We start from the raw sequence: 12,647 nt of genomic DNA on the forward strand, positions 1-12,647 counted from the left end.
AGCATTTAAAAAAATTTGTAAACTACCTCCACGACTGGAAAATTGTGGTCAACTGTGCCAAAACGCAAGGTATTGTATTACCTTGTAGAACAAATTTGTGGCTCTCCACCATTAGGCGTAGAGTAAAGTGTATTAAACTAGCAGGCCAGGCGATCACATGGGACTCCCATGTTCGCTATCTTGGCGTAGTTATAGATCGCAAATTATCTTTTAAACAGCCCATCACCCATATAAAAAGAAAAGTCCTTGGGACACTGATGAGCCTAATCAAAAGGAATGGAGGACTAACAACGGAGAACAAGATCATTCTCTACAAACAAGTAAAATTGCCTGCAATACTATATGGATCAAATGCATGGGGAACATGCTCCCCCGCCAATATGCTTATTCTACAACGAATACAAAACAAGATCCTAAAAATGATCCTAAACTTACCTCTTAGATACAGCACCCACGACCTCCACAAATTATCACAAATACCGCTAATACGCGAGAGGATGCGTACTTATTTGAATCGCCTTAAAAATACCAGCTCACGATCCAACTCTGGGCTCATAAAAGATCTTTTCTTGTAAATATTGTTATTATTTTCTTCGATAATAGGGTAGGTTAGTTAGGTTAATGATATATTATTAAGTAGATGTATGCTAGCTCTAGTACTAATGTTTAAGGTTTAGTTTCATGACACAGGTCCAATATGAAAGTTGATCCTTTTCACTTTCCACTTTATAATTGTTCTTTTCCAATTCCCGAATCGTTAGTCTATTCAGCGGCTGATCTAACGGTGGGAGGAGTAGGCAACCGCCAGGGGCCTCGCCGAATGGGGGGCCCCGGAAAAAGCTTAAAAAAAAGGTGTAGTAAAAGGTGTACAACAAGGGGCCCCCGGAAAAATTTGTTCGCGGCCACCCCCCCCCCCCCCTCCCCCTCCTCGGCAATTTTTTTTAAATTTGAGACCCCGACTATCATTCCGCCTAGGGCCTTCAAGGGGATTGATCCGCCACTGAGTCTATTCTAACCTATCTTTTCCAATCTCCACAGAATTAATTTCTATCCGTAGAGTAAATATTTAGTAATAGCAAACCTATTCAGTACAACTGCGACAGTACACTCATTTTCTTTGTAAATATGGTTTATTATGAATAAATTCAACAATAGTTGTTCTTTAAAAAAATAATGCATATGTCGTATTACGGAATCGAATACTTATTTCCACGTTACGAAGTCCAAACAAAATTTATATTTATGCGTTTATTTCAAGAATGACGGTAAAAAGCTATGAACATATTTTTGTTATCACAATTGAATGCAACGAATTTTTCAAATTTACAATGTAAAAATTGAATTCTGCATACAAAATTCCGTGAAATGTAAGTTCGAATCCGTGTAAGTCGAGAACCGCGTAACTCGGGTAATGACTGTATTGTGTTGAGTTTTATTTGAAAATGATTCCAACAAAAGCAACTACAAATCAATAAAATCTATAAGTTTGTGCCATTTTTGATATCGGATGTTGATTTTGGTTTTTATGCTGTTAACAATGTTATGTAGGAGTATCGAGTAGAAGCTTATGGGAATCATGAACCAGTTGAACAAATTTGTCGTAGGTTATTTTTTTTCGGGGATTGAACAATCAAAGGTTTGCTCGGACATGTCACATCATCAGCCGAATATTCAAGTACAGAAGAATATGCTGTATTCTTGGTGGGATCAGCAAGGTGTCCTTAATGTGAATATGAGCTTTTATAGCTGCACGATATAATCACAAGTGAATGGAAAGATCTTCTTCTCTTTATAGGCACAACAACCTCAAGAGGTCTAGGCCTACCATTTCTGGCTTTCTGTGACTCTATTTACCCGTAGTTGGTTAGTCAGTCCATCGTACGGTGCATTGGTCCGGATGTGGTTTTGGTCCAACCCGTTCTTGTGAAGACTGACTTCGCTACGGAAAGATCACTACTGTCGAAAGTAAAAATATAAATGTTTGTGAGAAAAACGGCAACATCACTAATCGAAGCACAATACAGTTACTATACAGTGCGACAATGTCCTGCTCAATAATGTTGTCCCATGTAAATTATTGCAGTCCATTCACACTGAAACACGAAGTCTTCTTCGAATCATCATGTATTTCGCTTAATGGAGCATGATCGGTGAATTCAGCAAGAGTGAGAGGAATTTTAATAATTGTAAAGATGTTGTTAGCAGTCCTTTTTTCGCGCCAAGATGCATTAATTGTCAGCAGGATATTGTATAGTAGTAGTAAACAGAAAAAAGTAAAATAATTATAGTCGTGATTAAACAACCAATTGTGTGTAGAAAAAGAACATCTATGTAATAAACACGGCACGAAGTTATATTTGTGCTATGAATATGGGCAGTTTGTTTGATTATAGTGAAACAATAAACTTAAATTAGTGCTATAAATAGGAACGATGTTGGTTTTTCTGATTAACTGGATTTGCTAAATTTGTGCAAATTAATGTAAAATGTATGAAATCTCAATACCTCTGAAGTGTGAAGTGTACGATAAAATATTAAAACACTGTCCCATAAATAAGATTCTAACCATATAAATGAATTTCTAAATGCTCCTAGCTGCAAAAGCTATCCATTTCCATTCCATTTTTTTTATTTATCCATTTCCTATCGGACCGAATTTATTCATTTTTACAGTATTTATTTTTTATTTGCTCTGTTTTGCTCACAATGTATGTATGTTTGCTAGCAAAACACTGCATTGAAATTTCATACCACGTAAAGTACATTTCACCATATTTACCTACGTAACGGTTATTTCTGCTAAACAAATAGAGTAATAACTAACAAACCCGGTACAAAAGGGGAAGCAAAATGGTTCATTTCCACTGCGCAACAAAATCGAGTGTCGAGGTCGAACCCATAAATTTAATCACCAAAATCACGATCCTCCAAATCACGGCATTTTTATTCGTGCGCGTTGTCTACAACCAGCAGCACTACCAGGAGACACCGGCAGGATAACAACAACAGGTACGAATCTGTTGCGGCAAACAGGGTATGTACTGAACGGTTATATACTGAATGCTATGTGCCCGTCGTAATGGCGGCATGTCAGACGACACCGGCCGGCAAAATAAACCAACGAACCAAACAGCGCCGGGTGGATGGGTTGAGATACCTCGTTAAGGGAAACGTACAGTATTTCATCGCTCTCCTTCTTGCTCGCTGATTATTCATCCAGACCGGCTAGATTCAATGTGTTTTGGGCTTCATACACTCGCACATCTCTCGCACTTTCTCTCGGACTTGTGGCGTAACAAAGTTACTCGTTCGGAGTTGTGCTGGCATCCTGGAAAGGAATTTTCCAATCTCTCGCTAAAAACAGCTGAGATGGTTGATTGTTCTCTGTTTTGCTTCTCTCAGGGTTGCCATCGGTTTTCCGTTCGTGAGTGCTTTAAACGGATGAACCTAAAAGGAAGGGAATTTTTCAAAATATTTACTCCTATTTCAGGACAATGCGAGACAGAACTTCCTTCGACTCGTTCTCGTTTATTTATTTAAGTCATGGATTACACCTCCAAACCTTAATGTTTTTTTCTACCACTAATAATTTCGTTGAAGGGTCATTCAACTAGCGATCAATTTCACCAAACACGACATCGAGCGTGCCTATAATGGCTACTACGTCCGCTAGCATGTGATGACGGCCGATCTTGTCCAGTGCGGCCAGATGAGCGAACCCGGGTGCCTTTATCTTGCAGCGATACGGTTGGCTGGAACCATCCGAGACCAGATACACACCGAACTCACCTTTAGGAGCTTCCACTGCGGTGTAAGTGGAACCGGGCGGTACCTGGTAGCCTTGCGTGAACAGCTTGAAATGGTGAATAAGAGCTTCCATCGATTGTTTCATCTCCAGACGGGACGGTGTAGATATCTTTGCGTCGTCCGTCTTAATTTCACCGGCCGGCATCTGGTTCACGCACTGGTCGATGATGCGCAGAGACTGTCGCATCTCCTCGATGCGGCACAGGTAACGATCGTAACAGTCACCCTTCGTACCGATTGGTACCTCGAACTCGACTCGATCGTACGCATCGTACGGTTGAGTTTTACGTAGGTCCCACTTGATACCGGATCCACGAAGCATAACACCGCTGAATCCGTAGTTTAAGGCATCGGCTGCAGATACTACACCGATGTCAACCGTGCGTTGCATCCAGATGCGGTTGCTCGTTAGCACATCCTCAACCTCGTCCAAGCGTTCCGCAAACTTGGACGCAAAATCGTAAATATCGTCCAGCAACCCGAGCGGAAGATCCAGAGCAACACCACCGGGTCGCACGTAGGCCGCGTGCATCCGTGCACCCGACACGCGCTCGTAGAACTCCATCATCTTTTCGCGCTCCTCGAACAGCCAGAAGAACGGCGTCAGTGCGCCCACGTCCAACGCATGCGTACCGATAGCCATGATGTGATTCAGAATGCGCGTAATTTCCGCGAACAGTACGCGAATGTACTTTGCCCGCAACGGAATGTCGATGTTGAGCAGCTTTTCAACGGCGAGAGAGTAACACTGCTCGTTGCACATCATCGAGACGTAGTCCAGACGGTCGAAGTAGGGCAGCGCTTGGGTGTACGTCTTGTACTCGATAAGCTTCTCCGTGCCACGGTGCAGCAGCCCGACGTGTGGATCCGCACGCATCACCGTCTCCCCGTCCAGCTCCAGCACCAACCGCAACACACCGTGAGCGGCAGGATGTTGTGGTCCGAAGTTGAGTTTCAAGTTTCGCACCGTTTTCTCGACCGGAGCGATCTTGCTGTTCCACGGTGGTATCTTCCAACGGGAGGTCACGGCGTCCGGGTACATGACCGGGCCCTTGAACTGCTCGATGAACTGCTCGTCCGGGTACCATTTCCCAGCGAAACGGGTCGGTTGATGTGCGCCAAACAAAATGGTGGGATGGTACAATAGTCGAGCACCGGTAAGGAAAATACTGGAAGTTGTTCGTCTCGTAACCATAATACCAAACGCCATCTGTTTCGATTCACAATGAAAGTTTCCTTCTTTAATTGGTCGTTCAGAACTTGTCTTCGTTCCTGGAATTCGTATTTACCTCTGCTGCAAATCACTGCGCCACAGAATGCAAGTGACGTAAGCAATTTGACAGCTGTCAGTTTGACAGTATTTTCTTCTGTTTATTGTTGTTTACTAATTTTTACACTGAAATGGATTACGGAGTAAACACATTCGAGGAACTTCTTCAAAAATGATTTACTGTAAATTTAAATACGGTTTGTTATCGCATAATAAACAATAAACTCCACTTGAACATTATCCGGTTCGTTTTCCATACATCTGTTCACCCATAGGACCGCTCTACAGATGGTTGTTGAGTGAAAACCGAACCCGGCACACGGTAACTCACGGTCGGTCGGTTTCTCTCGTCGTAACATTCCATTACATCGCGTTATCCTGTGAGTGTGTTTTCGTGTGAATCCTGCACTGGGGAGATGCGCTATCGTGTTCGGGAGCAGTTCCGTCGTGACCGTTCAGTCGTGCAGAAGCTGGCCGCCATCTTTCTGCTGACTGGGGCCGAAGTGTACTAAGCGAAAGTGAATATAAACCCATTGAAAGAAGTGAAGTGTGTTAGTTTGTGAGTGTTTTAAAGATGTTTTTGTTGTAATACAAAAAGCAATCGAAACTTAAATTTGAATGTAATTGTTTGGTCTGAATATTGTGTAAATATCATGCGAAATCAATAACGATTCACTTGCAACCGATTCAATTGTTGTGCTGTTGCAGAATGCAGATTTTGCCGGGAGTGCACGGTGCTGTTAAAAAAAATAAATGAACAGCACACAGTGCTTATTCTCAAATTCCAATTCCCAGAAGTGGGAATTTGTTTGGACAGAAGAATTTGTGTGCGTTTGTTTTTTGTTAAACACTTGATTTTTAATTGTTTTTTTTTGGAGGATAGAATAAAAAATGAAAAAAAAGAAAATATTTTTATGTGTTGAATCAGTAAATTTTAACCAGTGTTCGTTATTTGTGTGTATAGCTGACTATGTTTTTAATTTTTATATTCATTACTGGTATCTAAACTCTCCTGATAGACAGCTTTTCCGTTTGGCAAGGAAGATTTTTCCTTCATTTCACTCGAACCAACCAATCGGTGTAATGTCCACCTTGGGTATTCTCCTTTTTGTTCAAAGTCGACAGTTACCTTCATTCAACTGTATGTGAATTTTCCAGCAGCTGTACGTCAGCCTCCGCCATATCGAGGCACGGAAAAGTGAGAGTGAGCAAGGAAAACGACCGCCTGGCAGATTCAAAGGAGGCCGTGTCGTGTGGCATATGACAGCTTGACAGTGTGTGTTGGAGTGTATCTGTGTGTGCGTGTGTGTGTGCGTTTGTGTGGTTGGAATCAGTGTGTCAAATCAAATCGTGCACAAGAGTTCACCAAGCAGAGACCGGTGAAGCAGTGCAGCAGTGCGCTGTACTAGCTGACTAGGCAGTCCAGGAGCCCTTTTCTTGAAAGTGGACGTACAGTTTCCCCCTCCACGTTTTGACATTTGGCTTGACGTAGCGAACGGCGAAGCGAAGAAGACGGTGAGTAAATTTACATTCTTCACACTGGGGAGTATTTTAAGGGTGTGTGTGTGTGTGGGGTTTTTTTTGTTTTTGTATGCTAGTCACCCCGTATCGTAACGGTGAAGGGATACTCAACGGTAACTAGGTTGCTAGTGAATGGAATAAGACATAGGGCATTGGGTTGGGTGTTTGGTTTGAAGCATACAAGAATATACAGTTTCAGGAGGGTCCGGATTCGTTTGCCTCTATCTCTGCGCTACTTCAAGTCCACTCTTAAGTATTGCTGAGACAGGCGAAAGGCATCTGTTGTTAGAGTTTCCCGCTCGAGGAAAGCCTTCTTTATTTCTGCGAACCCGGCGAACGGCCAAGAAATTCAAACATGATGCATATGCACAAGCGAGGGCTGCACCACTTTGGCATTGAACCAAATGCAACTCTTTTTAACTAACGAAGAAGAACCTGACAGACAAAGGCCCCCATGAAACCGTGTGTTGCCCCCATCCACACGGTGTGGGTGCGTGTAAGCACGCTCAAACACAGACAGTTTTATCTCGGGGGCCTCGTGAGGTCTAGTAGAAAGAAAAACTTGCCGCGTCGCTACATTCTGCTGCTGCTCTCCGCGGAGAAAAGCGGCCCAGCGTCTTGGTTGATAGAAAGAAAACAAGCGTGTGGCCCTTGAAGCACCGTTCGAGCAGCATCCGGCAGAGCACCGGTATCACATCATGCTGCTCGAACGCAAAAAGCATGAACCCACAAAACGGCGGGGGTATACCGGTCCGTCCCGGTGCGAACCCGTTGTTTGTAATCATAATAATGGATATTGTTGTGCATTCGCTTCGAGGATGATCGCGTGCAATAGTGGATCGGTGGAGGTTTCGGGAAGGATGCTGTCTGTGTGTCTCTTCTCCGTAGCTTTAGATTTAGTACGTTGGGATGGTGCTAGTTATTATTTTGTTCTCCCGTTTCTGGAGCAAAACGGCGGCTCAGACAGGATTGGGCGTTTGAGAGGATTTTTGTCAAGTTTGCCTCTCAAACGAACCGGTGAGATGGTGGCGGCGGACGCGGAACGACTCTTAGCTGAAGTGGAAGTAAAGGACAAATCCTTTCACCACCGGCAGGAGCAGAACTTTGGCCGCTGCTCGAGCACGCGCAGGGACGTGCGAAGGAAGCTAGCAAAATGACAACGAATGAAAAGAATATGATGAACAGAACGGTCGGAAAAATCACGCCAGCCTCCGATGGGTATCGTGCTGTGAGAAATGCGCGCAGTTTGTGCTTGCGATAGCGATTTCATCCAGCAAAGAGAATTCCCCAGGAAGTGTCCTACTTGTGTGGATAGGTTTTGAGACTATTTCGCAAACATTTCGAATAGTGTATGTGCAAACAAAACGGTTTGAAATTGGTACTGCTGTGAGTGTTATACGATAGCGAGAATGGGTTGAATATATGTCGAGGTTATGACATTATTAATTTAAAAATAATTTGAATCATTGCCAAGTATTAAGAAATAATTGGCTTTTAAAACTATTTTAACGATACGGTTTCAATTTGTTATGTTGGAGTCGGCAAGTGGGAATTATATTTAACATATGCTTAAGTAGAGCTTAAAACAAAGTGAGCCACATTTAATGTAATTAAACTTAAAAAAACTGATTTCGTTAGTTCATTAATACATACAAGCATAAGAAAAAATTTGTTTTAAATTCAGTTATTACATTATCATTTTTTAAAAATGGTAATATAATCTTAATAGCTTGCTCACAAAGGATTTTCTATGCAGGCAAATGTTTAAAAGCTGTAAAGCTTACAACAAGCCCACACTTCATAAGAAAGAACTATAAAATAAATCATTGAACATGATACGAAATCGAACCACCGCTACAAAAGACCAAAATTAGGCGGTCATATTGAGGTGATGGCCGTTGCGACCATGATGCTAGCCAAAAAGCCACTAGCGTATGTGCGCACAATAAATAATGAAAAATGAGAACAAACCTGTGCTTGCTTCCTATTATTCGTCGTTCGACCATGGTTGGACTGGACAGCACACAAAAAAAGCACGAAAAAGCCTGCCAAATATATCTCCGACATTGGAATTGAAAGAAAAGGTCACTGCCAGGCCGCTATCGACCGGCTAGAAAGATTAACCCTTCGCCACAGAACGTGTCCAAAAGAAACAAGATTGAACTTCGAACTCACGGCGGTATTAGGCAGTGCCAATTTGGGGTTAGAATTTGAATCTTTCCGCAAAAGGATAGGCTACGACAGGCTGCGAATGAAGCACAGCAAGAATAGAACAAACGGAAACGGAAAGGATTGTATTTCGTGTGTGTTTTTTTGTTTGTGGTTCCATGCTACCGAAAGCATAAATGTTAACAAGGATGCAAAAGGGGACAATAAGTCGAAAAAGGATATTTTCTGTAATCGCAGAATATTTGGTACGATGAGCATAGTTTATCGTGGTGGTAAAGTCTTCGTGGTAAAAAGCGAAAGCTGAGAAGCATACAAAACACACGCATACTTTGGCAACTTACCTTCCATGGCGCCTTCGTACGTGTAAATGTAAATAAGGTACGGTGGGTTAAAGGACAGACCGACCGTCAAGCACACCCATCCAAACAGACTCAGTCGCAGGGACGGAGTAGTGGAAAGGTGAATCGAGAAACGTTCCTACTTACGCCATTGTTTACACACCCAAGTTCATTGTTTGTCTGTGCGCTCTGATCACTGTTTATACGTGTCTGTAGGGGCGTTTCTACAGCTTTTTTTTTGTTAACAAATTTTACCACCCACAGCGGTTGTGGCAAATGATTATCCTTGTTTGAAGGGCGCGCACCTTTCCTACGCGGCAAGGACTTTCTAAGGACTTAAACACGAAGTGAAAAGGATTGGCATTTTTTCATGGATGGTACATCCACATTATGCTCATGTCGACGTGGGTTTGCATGTTTCCCCTGTGCCATCCAAAGAATAAAGAATGTGCCGGTGACAATGTGTGCTCTCGGTTTCCACTTTCGTAATGGAACGCACACTACCGTGAAGCATCCGGCTTTATTAGCGACATTATGTTACAGCATGTGTTGTTTTGTTTTTTTTTTGTTTTTTTTTTTTTTTTGGTGAGACAGTCGTGAAGATTCTTCCTTTCCTGTACCGTGACCCTTCCCGTAATCCCTTTCCGGACATGGGATACAGTGTAAACCTTCGCTTTTTTCTTATTCGAGAAAAAATCAATGGAGACGCCTGGTGTGTTGTAGGTACAGTGTCAATGGAGACGCCTGGTAGGTTGTAGGTACATTGTCAATGGAGACGCCTGGTAGGTTGTGCAATGGGACTGGGAGGATCCCACGGAGCGAATTTGTTAGCACCTTGCGCCCATGTGTGGCTTCAATCATGGTAGGAATTGGATGTTAAGCTACTTTCGGATAGTGGTTCCAGTAGCGTAAAATGTCAATACGAGGCTAATACGACAACCGAACCGGGTGGGTGCTATTCATCGAAATGCAGTTGGAAGGAAAGGGTCTACCAACGGGTACGAATTAGCTAGAAGGCATCCCGGTACGGTAGTGAACATTTATGACTAAGTTAGTACGGTTTGGGATCTCGGCACTGTTTAATTACGAAAGCTAACCGGGCTTGGTAAGCTAATGCGACAGTAAGGAAACAAGTGTGTTGTCCGTCTCTACGACCTATCAAATATAGACACAACGAGGTAGTGTTTGAGCAAAGGCACTTGTCTCGATGTCGGCACTTAACGATTACGGTAAGATGTTTCGTCTGTTGCTACAAGTGGTACTAAAACTTTGTCCATTCCGGGGAGTAGCAGACAGATTAGGGTTTGGTAGGAGTAAGTATCGTTAAGCGGAATGGTGGCAAAGATAGGCGATAGGTATTGGGCACAACTGTATCATCAAGCTTCTAAATGTAGTGATAGTAATCTACTCTGATGAGCACGAATTGGGCGGATTGGTGGGAGGAACAGGCGTTAAGAATCTGATGCTGAAGATGGTAGAGCGATTGTTTTGCTTTTTTCTGCTGCCACAAAGTACAGCACAGTACAGATACAAGATGTGGTGAGGCATTTCATCTCAGATTGTGTTGAATTTTTTATATATTTTAAAGTCCTATTCAACGTTAAAGTGCTTTGGACAGAAAAAGAAAATTAACTCGTCGTATTTACGTTGAAAGATTAATTGATCTCATTTTATGCAAACATGAAACATGATGGTGCTTTTGATTGATTGCAATAGTCTCGTCGAAGCACGTAAACGCAGCAGATGCTTAGAAGCTTTGAAAAGTTCAGGAAGAACGAGCAATCGATTTTAGGTTTATTGTAGAGTTTTAACAATTTTGGTCGCATCAATGTCAAGAATTTAGATTTTTTTTAAAATAATATTTTAGCTAGAGACTGTTATTTCAAAGAAAGACTGCGAATGAAGCTGATATTAATATTAAAACTAAATGTCTAATTAATTATTTTAATTGCTTCAAATTAGTTGTTTAATATTATTATCTAAAAATTGGGATAATGTTAAAAACTATTATTGCCTAATTTTTTGTTTGTACGGTACATGCTACTGCAGTACTTTTCTAGCAACTCAATGCAATCTGTCAGTGTTTGTCGGATTCGACGGTTCGTCAGCTGTCTGGTTTTGCTACGGTTGTTAAATTTTCAAGCGTCGATAAAACAACATTACCCATCTAAGAACGCGTGAACTACCATGGCCAGTGATTTCATCCTCCCCCACCGTAGATAGGTTTCACTTTGGCCATTTGACCTTAAAGTACGTTTAAGTATCGCTTACGGCAGGATAATAAACGTACAAAGCCTGTCAGAGCGTGGACGGTACTCTCGCACAAGCCATGCTTCATTAATTAGACACAAAATACAAAAAATTGCGGCACCATCCGACGGTGAAAGATGTTACGTTCCGGAGAAATTCCACTACCGTCCATCGACGGAAGGTTTGTAAGTGTTTGGGTGATGCTCGTTTGATGGCAGCTGCAAACAACGCAACGAAAAGCCGATAGCCCAGTAAACCCGGCTACATAAAAGGTGCCTTCCATCGCTGCTGCCACTGGTATCGCACGATGGGAAACGCAACCAAACGCAAACCAGGCAAACCGGCTTGCTGATGATGGCGATTGCAGGGTGGATGCCGATGTAGATGCTTCCAAGCATGAAGTATTCCAGCATAATGAATGGGTTGTTCTTTGATCGTACTGCTTTTGCTTTGAGAGAAGCAGAAGGTTTGAGGTGAAGAGGGAAAGCAAAAAGAGACCAAAGCAAAGCCTATCTGAAACGGGAAAGAATGGACAAAATGGCAAGCATGGAAACAATTTTTCTGTGCTCGCTGATTTTTAACTGATAACAACCGGGAAAGCTATGAATAGTAACAGATTGGTTGTGATATGAAATGTTGAAAAATAACAAATGGTTGCATAAATTCATGATGAAAACTAATCACAGTACATAAAGACACGAGCTTTTTTTGATTCCCTCGATGATCTCTTAATCCTTGAATAATGCTTATCAATGTATACCACTAAAGTACACCTTTAATCCATATTTTGGTAGCTTCTTGAGCTGGCCATCTCTTTCCCCTTTGTCGAGGTTTAAAAAGGCTATTTTGGTATTAACTCGCTGTATTAAATTGATTTGGAGAGAACCGTCTCCGCGTTTTGCGTTATCTATCGGGTTTCGCAGTGGAACATAGCTCAGTCTCGGATGGGGACAACCAGTGCGAATGATTTGTGTTGCCTTGTGGCCCCCTAACCCGGTACCAGCATGAAGCATGAAGAAAGATGAGAAACAATTTGTATCGGTGTATCAGCGCGTCTGGTAGAGTTTTCTACCGCTGCCAGCCAGAAAACGCACCAGACACAATCGACTACCGGGTTCACACGGGTGCATGAGGGTTGAAATGTTGTAGCAAGAAACTTGTGGGATGATTGGAAAATTTACATTTAAATGAAAACAACATCCGGATTATTTCCCATCCGGTTCGGCTGCCGACTGTGTGTGTGTTCGAACACTCGTTTCGATGATCGTCTTCATGAGCTTTTCGACCCGTTC

The 12,647-nt window shown here is 42.5% G+C and overlaps 1 protein-coding gene across 1 annotated transcript; it reads right to left on the bottom strand.

Annotated features, from left to right (window-relative positions):
- Positions 1-3,525: 3,525 nt before the first annotated feature.
- LOC128304360 (NADH-ubiquinone oxidoreductase 49 kDa subunit-like) lies at positions 3,526-5,017 on the bottom strand. The gene has a single exon (XM_053041542.1). The coding sequence runs from the start codon at positions 5,015-5,017 to the stop codon at positions 3,611-3,613; it is 1,407 nt and encodes a 468-aa protein (XP_052897502.1). The 3' UTR covers positions 3,526-3,610.
- Between the last annotated feature and the right edge of the window lie 7,630 nt (positions 5,018-12,647).

The sequence above is a fragment of the Anopheles moucheti genome, chromosome 3, assembly GCF_943734755.1.
Source record: "Anopheles moucheti chromosome 3, idAnoMoucSN_F20_07, whole genome shotgun sequence".
NCBI classification, from domain to species: Eukaryota; Metazoa; Arthropoda; class Insecta; order Diptera; family Culicidae; genus Anopheles; species Anopheles moucheti.

Coding starts and splice junctions, on each gene's coding strand:
- LOC128304360 (XM_053041542.1), bottom strand. CDS start 5,017: ATGGCGTTTGGTATTATGGTTACGAGACGAACAACTTCCAGTATTTTC.